A 15,790-nucleotide genomic window follows, 5' to 3' on the forward strand; every position below is an offset into this window, starting at 1 on the left:
ATATATATATATATATATATATATATATATATACAGGGAGTGCAGAATTATTAGGCAAATGAGTATTTTGACCACATCATCCTCTTTATGCATGTTGTCTTACTCCAAGCTGTATAGGCTCGAAAGCCTACTACCAATTAAGCATATTAGGTGATGTGCATCTCTGTAATGAGAAGGGGTGTGGTCTAATGACATCAACACCCTATATCAGGTGTGCATAATTATTAGGCAACTTCCTTTCCTTTGGCAAAATGGGTCAAAAGAAGGACTTGACAGGCTCAGAAAAGTCAAAAATAGTGAGATATCTTGCAGAGGGATGCGGCACTCTTAAAATTGCAAAGCTTCTGAAGCGTGATCATCGAACAATCAAGCGTTTCATTCAAAATAGTCAACAGGGTCGCAAGAAGCGTGTGGAAAAACCAAGGCGCAAAATAACTGCCCATGAACTGAGAAAAGTCAAGCTTGCAGCTGCCAAGATGCCACTTGCCACCAGTTTGGCCATATTTCAGAGCTGCAACATCACTGGAGTGCCCAAAAGCACAAGGTGTGCAATACTCAGAGACATGGCCAAGGTAAGAAAGGCTGAAAGACGACCACCACTGAACAAGATACACAAGCTGAAACGTCAAGACTGGGCCAAGAAATATCTCAAGACTGATTTTTTTAAGGTTTTATGGACTGATGAAATGAGACTGAGTCTTGATGGGCCAGATGGATGGGCCCGTGGCTGGATTGGTAAAGGGCAGAGAGCTCCAGTCTGACTCAGACGCCAGCAAGGTGGAGGTGGAGTACTGGTTTGGGCTGGTATCATCAAAGATGAGTTTGTGGGGCCTTTTCGGGTTGAGGATGGAGTCAAGCTCAACTCCCAGTCCTACTGCCAGTTTCTGGAAGACACCTTCTTCAAGCAGTGGTACAGGAAGAAGTCTGCATCCTTCAAGAAAAACATGATTTTCATGCAGGACAATGCTCCATCACACGCGTCCAAGTACTCCACAGCGTGGCTGGCAAGAAAGGGTATAAAAGAAGAAAATCTAATGACATGGCCTCCTTGTTCACCTGATCTGAACCCCTTCGAGAACCTGTGGTCCATCATCAAATGTGAGATTTACAAGGAGGGAAAACAGTACACCTCTCTGAACAGTGTCTGGGAGGCTGTGGTTGCTGCTGCACGCAATGTTGATGGTGAACAGATCAAAACACTGACAGAATCCATGGATGGCAGGCTTTTGAGTGTCCTTGCAAAGAAAGGTGGCTATATTGGTCACTGATTTGTTTTTGTTTTGTTTTTGAATGTCAGAAATGTATATTTGTGAATGTTGAGATGTTATATTGGTTTCACTGGTAAAAATAAATAATTGAAATGGGTATATATTTGTTTTTTGTTAAGTTGCCTAATAATTATGCACAGTAATAGTCACCTGCACACACAGATATCCCCCTAAAATAGCTAAAACTAAAAACAAACTAAAAACTACTTCCAAAAATATTCAGCTTTGATATTAATGAGTTTTTTTGGGTTCATTGAGAACATGGTTGTTGTTCAATAATAAAATTAATCCTCAAAAATACAACTTGCCTAATAATTCTGCACTCCCTGTATATGTGTGTGTGTGTGTGTGTGTGTGTGTGTGTGTGTGTGTGTGTGACCAGAGTGAATGCAAGCCCTGGTGAACATCTACTTAAAAAGACATTTTTTTAATTTTTTACACCCTGCCCCAAAAATATTATGTCTAAAATAAGGCCTTAAACCTGGGGTGGGGTGGGGGGGCAGCAGAATTTTGAGTGCCTAGGGCAGCACAAAACCTAAATACGCCCCTGGGTTGAAAGTAAAAGCAACCTCATAAACTAAGTTTGGGCTTATCAGGTTAGCACGACTGAACCCCTCACGTAAGGGTTAGGGATAAAAAAAAGTTGCATTAAACACAACATAAATAAATATATTAAAAATAGCAGATGCATATACACTATCTAATAAAAAATATTAATATAGCAAAAAGCCAGAGACCCCAGCTAATTTCAGGCCAATCTCCTTGTTAAATGTAGATATCAAATTATATTCCAAAATAATAGCAAATAGGATAAATAAAGTTCTCCCAAAACTAATACATCACGACCAAGTTGGCTTTGTCCCAGAGAGAGAGGCCAAAGATAATATTGGAAAAGTATTAAACTTAATGGACTACATTAAAAAATTCAAAATTCCTGCAATTTACCTATCAACTGATGCTGAAAAAGCATTTGATAGATTAGATTGTACCTTTTTATTAACAACCCTTCAAAAATTCGGCTTCCCCAAAAAAATTATTTCAAACATTTTTGCCCTATATTCTAGCCCATCGGCCCAGATACGGGTTAATGGGACTCTGTCTGATCACCTCGAAATCAGGAATGGGACGAGGCAGGGCATCCTTTTTATACTATCATTAGAACCATTGGCCACAAAATTACGTGAACAATCGGGAATAAAGGGTATTACTATACAAGACCAAACTTATAAGTTGGCAATGTTCGCTGACGATATTCTCCTGACAATAACTGAACCATTACTTTCTCTTCCACACATCCAAAATGAACTGGAGACATATGGGGCAGTGTCAAATTTCTTGATAAATATTAACAAATCGGAATTATATCCGATAAACCTCGCAGACTCAGAAGTATTAGAAATTAAACATATGTTCCCCTATAAAATTCAGAGTCAAGCATTAAAATATTTGGGGATATTCTTGACACAGGACCCTATTTTCCTACGGAAACTAAATTATGGCCGATTGCTAGGGGAATTCGAACATTTGGCATCTTCTTGGCTACCGAAAAAACATATTTCCTGGCTGGGCAGAATTGCTGCTGCCAAAATGACATTATTACCAAAAGCACTGTATGTCATGCAAGCGTTGCCCATATCGGGAGTGACAGCAGACATCAGCAAGTTACAAGCGATTATAGACACTTATATTTGGGATAGGAAACCCCCGCGCCTAGCTAAGAACACGCTTTACAGGCACAGGGAAGAAGGGGGATTGGGGGTCCCTAATTTGCACTTTTATAAATTGGCGATTGCCGCAAATAAGGTAGTAGAATGGTGCAGACAGGGGGGCAACTCTTATAAGAGAAGTGTCCATCTAGAATCTCAACTGCTGGGAGTCTCACACATAGGTGGGATCTGTTGGGCTCCCCAAAAACCACCTATAGAAAAAATTGAAGCTTACCCAATTATCAAGGAAACCTGGTCTGACTGGTTAAAATTACGTAACAAACACAAACACATAACATCCATTTACTCCCCTCTAACAATACTTGATCCTAATGAGGAACTCCTGCATGGTTGGTCAGGGAAGAAATTAAAAGTAGATCAAGCATCTAAACTGTTAGATTATATCCCTATATATTTGTTATTAGAAAAGGGAAGATTAGCGCAGAGAGACGCCCTACTGACACAAGGTTATACTTTTTTCCAATCCTGGTTGAGATACCATCAGGTACGTCATTTCCTAACTATGCACAAAAGCAAGCAAGATTTGCTCAGGCCACTCACGGTATTTGAAAGTTTATGCATATCGCGCCAACACCCTAAGGGGGTGATCTCCACAATGTATAGGACCGTCCTTAAGTCAAGTCTTCCGGCCAAACCGAATTACATATCTAAATGGGAGGCTGAAATGGGCAGAAGGTTTTCTTGTAAACAGTGGGATACATGGTTTCAGGCAACAGCCAAATCAGCACACTCATCAACAGCACTTGAAACAAATACCAAAATCCTCACTAGGTGGTACCTAACGCCCGGCAAACTAAAACACATGTTTAAAAATGCCAGTGGCAGATGCTGGAGGGGTTGTGGGCAGGAAGGTACCATGTACCACATATGGTGGGAATGTAGAGTAATACACACATTTTGGGTACAAATACATAACCAGATTTGCAAAACTATTGGAAATGATTGGACATTGTCGCCTGAGGGTATCTTGTTCAATGCTAACACTGAGATTTCATGTAGGATTAGGAGAAACCTTTATCAAATACTAATAAACGCAGCAAAAAGGCTCATAGCAAGATCCTGGAAGAAGGCACATGCACCTACACTTAGTAATTGGTATGATCTAGTAAAGCACACCTTAATATTAGAGAGGCTACATTATCTTAAAATAGGAAATTTGACTTTGTACCATGATATGTTATTTCTATGGGAGCAGTATATTTATGGTTTAGAGGTGGTTGGCAGTTGATCTTTATTGAAGGTGTGAAAGATAGTACATAATATGTGATATATATGTATTGGAAGGAAAATCGATATCGCCCAGAATAGTAGAGTATAGTGGCCCTCACGGTAGAAAACGGTAGAAAATGTGTTAAGATTTGTAAATTCTTTTGTTGTTACGTAGCTCTTCTAAATTTCTCAAGGTATAATGCAATTGGAATTTAAGATCACTGAACCTGGACTGGATAGATGCTTATTGGACTTATATTCTACGCCATTTTCATGAGTGATATTCTGTGTAACCCGATGGGGTATATAATAATAACAAATATGGCTGTAGACTTGTTAACACCGCCAGGGATCCAGCTGGACATCATTGGCTATATGTAAACTTACCTTTAACGCACTGATTCAAGTCGCAACTTTATGGTCTGTGACACGTTGTTTAGGTTATTTTGCCTTGTATTTTTACAGTTTTTTATCTTGTAAGATCACTTTTTATTTTGTATGCTTATTATACTTGAATAAAGCTCTTTTGAAAACAAAAAAAAAAAATAAAAAAAAAATATTAATATAAATATTAAAAAGAAAGTTATTAGGGTTAAAGGTATGTGGTATATGACAATGGATTTGAGAAAGGGTTATAATGTATATATACATACATACTGTACATATACATGTGTATGTATTTATATATGTGCATACATGTGTTTTTATGTTTATATGTGTATATATTTATGTGTACACATAAAACACATATATACATATGTATATATATATATATATATATATATATATAGGTGTGTATATATATATATATATATATATATATATATATATATATATGTATATATATATATATATATATATATATATATATAGGGAGTGCAGAATTATTAGGCAAGTTGTATTTTTGAGGATTAATTTTATTATTGAACAACAACCATGTTCTCAATGAACCCAAAAAACTCATTAATATCAAAGCTGAATATTTTTGGAAGTAGTTTTTAGTTTGTTTTTAGTTTTAGCTATTTTAGGGGGATATCTGTGTGTGCAGGTGACTATTACTCTGCATAATTATTAGGCAACTTAACAAAAAACAAATATATACCCATTTCAATTATTTATTTTTACCAGTGAAACCAATATAACATCTCAACATTCACAAATATACATTTCTGACATTCAAAAACAAAACAAAAACAAATCAGTGACCAATATAGCCACCTTTCTTTGCAAGGACACTCAAAAGCCTGCCATCCATAGATTCTGTCAGTGTTTTGATCTGTTCACCATCAACATTGCGTGCAGCAGCAACCACAGCCTCCCAGACACTGTTCAGAGAGATGTACTGTTTTCCCTCCTTGTAAATCTCACATTTGATGATGGACCACAGGTTCTCGAAGGGGTTCAGATCAGGTGAACAAGGAGGCCATGTCATTAGATTTTCTTCTTTTATACCCTTTCTTGCCAGCCACGCTGTGGAGTACTTGGACGCGTGTGATGGAGCATTGTCCTGCATGAAAATCATGTTTTTCTTGAAGGATGCAGACTTCTTCCTGTACCACTGCTTGAAGAAGGTGTCTTCCAGAAACTGGCAGTAGGACTGGGAGTTGAGCTTGACTCCATCCTCAACCCGAAAAGGCCCCACAAGCTCATCTTTGATAATACCAGCCCAAACCAGTACTCCACCTCCACCTTACTGGCGTCTGAGTCGGACTGGAGCTCTCTGCCCTTTACCAATCCAGCCATGGGCCCATCCATCTGGCCCATCAAGACTCACTCTCATTTCATCAGTCCATAAAACCTTAGAAAAATCAGTCTTGAGATATTTATTGGCCCAGTCTTGACTTTTCAGCTTGTGTATCTTGTTCAGTGGTGGTCGTCTTTCAGCCTTTCTTACCTTGGCCATGTCTCTGAGTATTGCACACCTTGTGCTTTTGGGCACTCCAGTGATGTTGCAGCTCTGAAATATGGCCAAACTGGTGGCAAGTGGCATCTTGGCAGCTGCACACTTGACTTTTCTCAGTTCATGGGCAGTTATTTTGCGTCTTGGTTTTTCCACACGCTTCTTGCAACCCTGTTGACTATTTTGAATGAAACGCTTGATTGTTCGATGATCACGCTACAGAAGCTTTGCAATTTTAAGAGTGCTGCATCCCTCTGCAAGATATCTCACTATTTTTGACTTTTCTGAGCCTGTCAAGTCCTTCTTTTGACCCATTTTGCCAAAGGAAAGGAAGTTGCCTAATAATTATGCACACCTGATATAGGGTGTTGATGTTATTAGACCACACCCCTTCTCATTACAGAGATGCACATCACCTAATATGCTTAATTGGTAGTAGGCTTTCGAGCCTATACAGCTTGGAGTAAGACAACATGCATAAAGAGGATGATGTGGTCAAAATACTTATTTGCCTAATAATTCTGCACTCCCTGTATATAAATATATAAGCAGTAGTTGTGGGATAAGCACTCTCACTTCATCAGCAAATAGCCAGGGTGTCAGGAACAGTGGTATCAATAGTAAAAAGTAGATCCGCTCTCACTGGGCTTTAAATAATAAATGTAGTTTATTGTGATGGTTCGGGGATCAAACCGTCCCCTTCATCAGACCAAACAAAAGTGAGCAATATCTTGTGCCTTTATAGGCCTATAACCCCTCCCCCTGGAAGTGACATAGTAAAAACTCATATGGTGATCACCATAGTAACACTAATTAGAAGGCAATATATGCAGTAAAACATACATCAAGCATGATATGATAGAGCAGTGTTTTTCAACCAGTGTGCCGTGGCACACTAGTGTGCCGTGAGAGATCCTCAGGTGTGCCGCGGCAGACTGACAACAGTGGGACATATTTTTTAAACTTTGCTTGTTTTTTACTCCCAGTGCAGGGGTAGTTTGTAGGAGGCATGGCATAACAGCACAATACATACAGTATGTGTTTGTGTGTATGTATGTGTGTATATATATATATTAGGCTACAATGTGTGATTTTTTTTAAATTTTGGGATGGTGGTGTGCCACAGGATTTTTAATGTAAAAAAGTGTGCCACGGCAAAAAAAAGGTCAAAAATCACTGTGATAGAGTATGTCTTCAAACAATACATTATAGTGCAAAAAACTGTGATAATTATGAGAAATCGATACATTTCATAAATGCATATAAATTATAAATACTGTAGATACTGAGTAACGATGTGGATCTACAATACATCATTGTTTTTATAATGTGCGTGTAATCCTATTACATGGTCTTATATCATACATTATTATTATTATTATTAGTGCTCCCGGTGCCTCATTATATATCAGAATAACATTTAACATCATATGCGTTAATACTGTGCAGCTCTTACCCTATTAATTATCGTCACATCTTATGGGGAACTGACAGGCTGTACATAATTTGAGCTGATTGTTCTTTCTTAGCCATATGAAAGCAGATCGCCAATGCAGACAGACAAACTCTGTTTCCCTGTCTGTATTGACTTGCGGTGGTAGGGTTGCCACCCATCCCTTAAAATACAGAACACTTATAAGTTACACATGCTGCAGGGTGTGCAGGGAGGAATATAAATATAGCTGTCCAGAAACAATACAATTCCTTCCTGCACATCCTGCAGCATGTGTAACTCATAAGTGTCCAGGAAAACATGGCTGAGGTGGCAACCCTATGCGGTGGGGCCATGGGTGGTGTGGGAGGGAAGGAGGTGGATGGGCAGAATGTCTGGGGGTGGGTAGGCAGGATTGCTACTCTGCAAAAAAGATTTTGTATTTAAAAATATGCAATAATACAAAGCTGTGATAAACAAATGTGATTAAACAAAGGGTATGGCTATATAAATAATAGCAAATGTTAAAAATGATCCAAAGATCTATAGAGCTCTGATGATATAAAGGATATGTCCATAAAAATGGTGAAAAATGTCCGGTGATCTTAGGAATTCATCAAAGGGAAAAGAAAAGTAAAATAATGTAGCATTGTAAATGATCAATAAGACATTTTTTGACGGTATCCTACTCACGTGAGATAGAGCTATAATAAGCTCTTTCACTGCGCACACCTGCTTTTATACTGGCAGGCAAACAGTCTCCAAAAGATAGAAAGAGATACATTTATTAAAACACATAAAACAAACAGAAAATATATTTTAAAAAATTATTAATTTAAAAAATGCCCGACAATCTTCATATTGGCAGACTGTCTGCCAGTACCTAAGATGGTGGTGAGGAGTGTGAGTGGGGAGAGCTGTTTGAGAAGGATCAGGTAGGGATCATGGAGGTGGGAGGTGTCAAGTGGGTGGGTAATACCTAAATTATAATACCATTACCCTTACCAACAAAATAATTAACCTCTTCACTGCCGGGATTTTTAAAATGGTGGTGTGCAGCAGCAAGTAGAGGCTTTCTAATTACTGAAAAACAATGGCAATCCATATTTTTACATGTCTGCCTTTCTGAACAAAGAAACAACGTTCACAGCACCAATTCTTAGAAAGAAACACTTGTCTTTATTGTAGCATCATGGCACACAAAAGCAACAAGCAACGTTTCGGGTGATTAAGGGTGAATAACTCGAAACGTTGCTTATTGCTTTAGTATGCCATGATGCTACAATAAAGACAAGTGTTTCTTTATAAAGGCTGTGACACACTGCAAGCGATGCGGCGCGAGGCAAAGCAGCTGCTTTGCTCCGCGTCGCATCGCTTCTGAAGTTCAAATATTTAATCTCTGAGCGCTTAGCTACGCAACCTGACGCAGCAGAGTGCTCAGAGATGAAAAGGCAAGACACACTGAGCGCGCACAGCTGCATCTACACTCTGCGCGTCGCTCTGCTTGCAGTGTGTCTTGCCTTTTAGAATTGGTGCTGTGAACGTTGCTTCTTTGGATATTAGGGGGTGTTTGCGGTTGCTCCTATTTCACCTGTACCAGGCACAGTGCTGTATCTATCAGATTCCCTTTTTTGAACAAAGTAGACCCCAAATAAGCTTTTACATCTATTTGAATTATGGCTGCAGTAGTTGTAGTTAAATCATTTCAGTGAGAAACCCAAAGTTTGAGAAAAAGTTAAACTTTTTAAAAAATATGATTGGTGACATGAAATATACATTGGGTTGTCTTCAAGTCTCTTATTTCTGTTTAAATAAAGTGATAGCAAAAATGCTAAAATTCTCCGAAATTTTGGGCAAGTTATTCTTAAGTATGCCTGGTCCTGAGATTAAAGGGACATTAAACATAAAATTTTTCTTTCATGATTAAGATAGAGAATACAATTTTAAACAACTTTCCAATTTACTTCTATTATTTAATTTTGCTTCTTTTTTTATCCTTTGCTGAAAGGTTGATCTAGACAAGCCCAGGGGCAGCAGAGAACCTAGGTTCTAGCTGTTAATTGGTGGCTGCATATATATATTGATTATGATTGGCTCACCCATGTGTTTAGTTAGAAACCATTAGTGCATTGCTGCTCCTTCAACAAATGATATCAAGAGAATGAAACAGATTAGACAATAGAAGTAAATTAAAAAGTTGTTTAAAATAGTATTCTCTATCTGAATAAAGAAATAAATATTTTAGGTTTCATGTCCCTTTAAGGCAGGGGTGTCAAACTCATTTTAGTCGCGGGCCATTTTCCATACAAGTGCAACTCACGTGGGCCGCACACTACCTACATATCTTGTCATTGCTAAACAGTACAGTGGCATTTGCTATAACTGTATACATTTCAAAAGATTGTGTTCTGTAACTCCTAATTAACTTACTCTGGCTTGAGGAAATGTGCTCTTATGCTTTTAAGAAGGTGAGACACACGCTCCACGTGTGACCCACTGTTTATAATAGTGATAGACATACCTGTTGTACATAATATAAAATAATAAATACATAGAAATATATATAAAGTATGTGATTTTAGTTAAAGAGAAAATGATGGAAAGGAATGGACAGAAATGATGTGGGAAATCAGTGCTATCATAGTAATGAACTGCATGTGTTAAAGAAATCATTATGCACTTATCTGTCTTTTTCTTTTTAATAACGTATGTTTTAATGTATGTGCATCCCTAACAGTAAGCGCACTCACTCTTTAAGTAATAAGCATATTATAATTAATATTTTTCATGGAGGTGGCGTGGGACGCACAAAATTAGGTTGAGGGCCGCATGAGGCCCGCGGGCCGCTAGTTTGACACCCCTGCTTTAAGGCATATATAATACATGCTTACTACATTTGAATGCAAATTTTGTTAATTTAACAAATAATAACATTTCTTGAAATGCGCAAATAATAATTCCCTATAATTTTGCATAATTGTATAATTAAAGCAACGTTGAATTTGAACCCTTGTGATTGCAATGTTTTTCTGCAGTCATGCAAAAACAAATAAATAGGTCAGTGTGGATATTTTTATAATGCATTAACATGCTTTGTTTTGTAGTTCTTATTAGTAACAATCCACAATTTTTAGATTAAAATTACAGAAAATTGCGGGAAATAAATATTTAAAGTATATTGCAAAGCTGCTGTACTGTGCAAAATAAACATTTTATATTACAATCCTAAAATGCCAACTGTCCCTTTTGGCGTTTGGTAAATTTCCACATACTCAACTACAATCATAAACATTTTATTTTTTTGTATCTATTTCTTACTTTTAAAGTGCCATTTACAATATATTTTAGATGTTTTAGTAATCATATTTATAAACATGTGAAATTAGAATGGCTTACAATTTTAGAGTTTACAAAAAATAGTAAATATGATGTGAGAAACAGGCCAAATTAGTGAGACACCCACTGAAAGATGTGCTTTCATATACAGAAATACAGTATATTGTAATATAAAAACTAGATTCACCCTCTTTTTATTTTAATGGGGGTGGGGGTTTTGTGATGATATGATGATCCAGTTACATATAAATATTTTATTAAATAAAATATAATAAATACAATTAAATATTTTTTATTAGTAAATCTTTTTGTCCTTTCACCATTTTTGTTTTAAAAGGCTATCTTAATCAATACTAATAAAAAGTTGTAAAAAAAAATGTTATTGCAAAATTCTAAAACTTAAAACTATAAAATTGATTTATTCTACTTTTGAAAAATATCTATTTTTCATTTTTTTCAGAATTCTAAAAATATAATATTTATGTATATACAACTGGATATTTTTATAAATTAGAAACTCTTCAATGTAATACCTTCTCTTGTACTTTTAGACTGAAATCAAGTATTAGATATAGCAATGTAAATGTTTTGCTGATTAATGACCCTGGATCATCATAAAAGAAGAAATGTACACGATTTTTATTTTTCATTTCCTTGTGTGATTTTAATGATCCATATAATTTAGTACAGACCTCAATAATGTATCACAATGTGTAAACCTGGATTCCAAATGTAAGCAATCTCCTGTTTGTGTTGTTATGTAACATTTGGGCTTATACAATTTTAAGTCACTGTTTATATTAATTACAAGTCTCATGAATGTACAAACCATAATATTGCAGAAGAGATTCTCACAAATGCTGTATTCATGAGCACCTCCTATGCACAACAAAATAGCTCTTGTAATGACAGTTTAAGACCCATATGAAGGTGATGAGTGGTAATACTGAGAACATAATTAAATATAGTTCTTAGATATTTTTTTACATTTTAAAATAGATAAATTTAAAAAAAAAATTAAAAAATAGATTTTTTTAAAAATTAAAGTCATGGCTTCTATTTTGAAAAACACTGCAGTTATACGTACCTTCCTGCCATTGACATAGAAGATAAGCTCATCCAAGGCAGCCAGCTGAGACATTTTTACTGCCATGCTGTGACAAACAAGACGTGCTAATGAAAGTTGGGTGTAATGTTAAAATGAGAAATTCACCTGTGGGCGGGCTGAACATGATACTATTATGCAACAAGACAGAACTGCTCATAAGATTACAAGAGTTGCTCGGTGAGTAAAACTTGTAATTCTATACAGTGATTTACTACATTGGAAAATATCTAGATGCAAAATTAATACTTAAAAACATTTGTTTTAAAATCATATACATTGCTTTGACTACTTGAATGCTGTTTATCATCCTCCTTTGTTATGGCCAATAAGAGAATATATAAACAAGCTCCTGCACATATCAGCCTATCACTGTGCTGCATATAGGTGTGTCAGGGTTTTGCATTACTATGGGTATTAGTTCTTTTTTTAAAAAATCACACTCCATTGAAGTCTATGGGCCATATTTATCAAGCTCCATACGGAACTTGATGCCCCGTGTTTCTGGCAAGCCTTCATGCTCACCAGAAACACAAGTTATGAAGCAGCGGTCTAAAGATTGCTGCTCCATAACCTCTCCGCCTGCTCTGAAGCGGCGGACAGAAATTGTCAGAAATCAACCCGATCGAATACGATTGGGTTGATTGACACCCCCTGCTAGCACAAATCTGCAGGGGGCGGTATTGCACCAGCAGTTCACAAGATCTGCTGGTGCAATGATAAATGCAGAGAGCGTATGCTGTCGGCATTTATCGATGTGCAGCGTACATGTTACGCAATATCGGATCATGTCCTCTCACACAATGATAATCCAGCCCCTATGAGAGAATACATCAACGCGTTCACAAAATTCGAAGTTCAACCTATTGCGCACATCTTATTTTCGCATGTGCGCAAACTTTTTCCTTTCAACTTGTAATACCCTTAAAGGGACATTGTACACTCGATTTTTCTTTGCATAAATGTTTTGTAGATGTTATTTATATAGCCCATCTGGAAGTGTTTTTGTAAAAATGTATAGTTTTGCTTATTTTTAAATAACATTATGCTGATTTTCAGACTCCTAATCGAGCACAAAATGTTTTAGATGTAAACTGATGTCTACAGACTCCTGGTTGCGTAATGGGTCTTTTCATATGCAGAGGAAGGGGAAGGGAGGAGTATTTCCTCGGCCCCTTTCAGTGGGTGTCTCAGCCTAACCTCATCAAAAGTACTGAACTGGGAGTTTATAAGAAAGTTTATAAAAGGTTTTATACTGGATTTTTATATTAGTATCTCTACATATTCTTCTTTATAGTAGTGTCTATTATATGAAGTTATATGAACATGGTGTATACTGTCCCTTTAATTTGTCACTCTGTTAGATTTATTTTTGTATATGAACTAGCTGTTTCCGCTCACCGAAACTACAAACAATTTAAGTGGTCTGAGATTGCAGGAAGAGCAGACCTCCTTATCGTATCTTTCTGTTTATTTATAAAAGGTACCTTATCTTATCTATGTACTGTATATATATATATACATACAAAGGGCAATACATAGGGTCTGGGCTTATGCGATTCTATAAGATATCTCACCAGTACTATTAAGCCCCTGTCCTAATTCTATAAAGGCATTTTTTAACTTGAGAATAGTGTATCTCTCAAAGGGGTGATGCATATATTACACTTGGATAACGTAAAAATAATAACAATTTAAAAATAATATAAGGACAGCTTCCTGTGGGTGGGGACACAACTCCTGAGCGGGTCAACTCTCACACAGCACTCAAGCTAGCAAAGTCTACTCCTGAGCCTGGAGCTAAGTGTTTGACTGGCGGTCAAGTCACTGGCCACCACCGCCAAGAGCTGGGACCATTTGGAGGTGCATGAAGCTACTGTGAAGGTGGCAATACAAGTTCACCTGAAACAGATTCCAGCACGGCAGGACCAATGGGAAAGGTTTTTTCCACTCCAGAGGTGAATCGTGGCACACCAGAAACACAATTTATGAAGCAGCGGTCTAAATACCACTCCTACGTAACCTGTCCGCCTGCTCTGAGGCAGCGGACAGATATCGCCAGAAATCAACCCGATCGAATACGATCGGGTTGATTGACACCCCCTGCTGGCGGCTGATTTGCCATGAATCTGCAGGGGGCGGCATTGCACCACCAGTTCACAAGAACTGCTGGTTCAATTATAAATGCCGAGAGCATATGCTGTCAGCTCTTATCGATGTGCAGCGGACATGATCCGCTATATTGTATCATGTTCGCTCGCACAATGATAATTTGGCCCTATAATGTTTAGCCTCCCCTTTATAGGGTAGCAGGCAGGCTTACAGTTTGAAAGTTATCTGGGGCTGGTGAATTTTGAATCTTGCAAGAATATAGTGTCCACTGTAAGTCTCCCTATTCATCTATTGTCATTGTTATAATAATTAGTGATGTTGCGAACTTAAAAATTTTGGTTCCCGAACGGTGGACTCGAACTTCCGCTACTGTTCGCGAACCGGCGAACCGCGCAAACCGCCTTTGACTTCAATAGGCAGGCAAACTTTAAAACCCACAACGACTCTTTCTGGCCACAATAGTGATGGAAAAGTTGTTTCAAGGGTACTAACACCTGGACTGTGGCATGCTGGAGGGGGATCCATGGCAAAACTCCCATGGAAAATTACATAGTTGATGCAGAGTCTGCTTTTAACCCATAAAGGGCCTAAATCACCTAACATTAATAAATTTTTTGCAATAACGTGCTTTAAAACATCAGTTATGATGTCGTATCGATCAGGTAGTGTAAGGGTTACGCCCGCTTCACAGTGACAGACCAAACTCCAAGTGTAACGCACCGCAAAGAACCGCAAACAGTCCATTTGCACAACCACGAGATAGATAGATAGATAGATACATAGATTACATAGCTCAATAGATGCAATATACATATGATCGATACAAATTACATAGATCAATAGATGCAATATACATTTGATAGATACGAATTACATAGATCAATAGATGCAATATCCATTTGATAGATACGAATTTTATCGATCAAAAGATGCAATATACATTTGATAGATACGAATTACATCGATCAAAAGATGCAATATACATTTTATAGATACGAATTACATCGATCAATAGATGCAATATACATTTGATAGATACGATTGATAGTTAGATAGATTTGATAGATAAATAGATAGATTTGAAAGATATATAATTTTCCTGACAGAGTATAACAATAAGACATGCGGTCTGGGACCCGTGGTGTGTTAAGTAGTACTATTCTTAGCAGTTTACTACTACCTGTTACTCCCCCTACCGGGGGCGGTCTTTATGGCCTGCATTTTTGGAACAGGGAGATGGAAGAAGATGATTGGTCTGTCCTCCTACTTCAAATTTGTCAAAAACACAAGTGGCTGTCTCAAAACAGTCCGGACACGAGATAGATAGATAGATAGATAGATAGGATAGATAGATATACATAGATTGATAGTTAGATAGAATCGATAGAAGATAGATAGATTTGTTAGATATATAATTACCCTGACAAAGTATAATAATTAAACATGCGGTCTGGGACCCATGGTAACTAGGTTGTGTTAAGTAGTACTATTCTTTGCACTTTAATCCCTGTGACTCCCCCTATTGGGGGAGGTCTATATGGCCTGCCTGATTATCCTGACAAAATATAACAACAAGACATGCGGTCTGAGACCCATGTTAACTATGTTGTGTTAAGTTGTACTATTCTTAGCACTTTAATCCCTGTAACTCCCCCTATCGGGGGAGGTCTATACGGCGTGCCTGATTACCCTCACCAAATA

General features: G+C 37.4%; 1 protein-coding gene across 1 annotated transcript in view; it reads right to left on the reverse strand.

The window, feature by feature from the left end:
* LOC128645612 (aldehyde oxidase 1-like) overlaps nt 1-12,096 on the reverse strand; it is a 365,796-nt gene extending 353,700 nt beyond the window's left edge. Inside the window, exon 1 of the mRNA XM_053698719.1 lies at nt 11,960-12,096. Coding sequence (XP_053554694.1) covers nt 11,960-12,025 — 66 coding nt within the window. The 5' untranslated portion in view covers nt 12,026-12,096. The remainder of the gene's footprint in view (nt 1-11,959) is intronic.
* Between the last annotated feature and the right edge of the window lie 3,694 nt (nt 12,097-15,790).

The sequence above is a fragment of the Bombina bombina genome, chromosome 1 (assembly GCF_027579735.1).
Source record: "Bombina bombina isolate aBomBom1 chromosome 1, aBomBom1.pri, whole genome shotgun sequence".
Taxonomy (NCBI): Eukaryota; Metazoa; Chordata; class Amphibia; order Anura; family Bombinatoridae; genus Bombina; species Bombina bombina.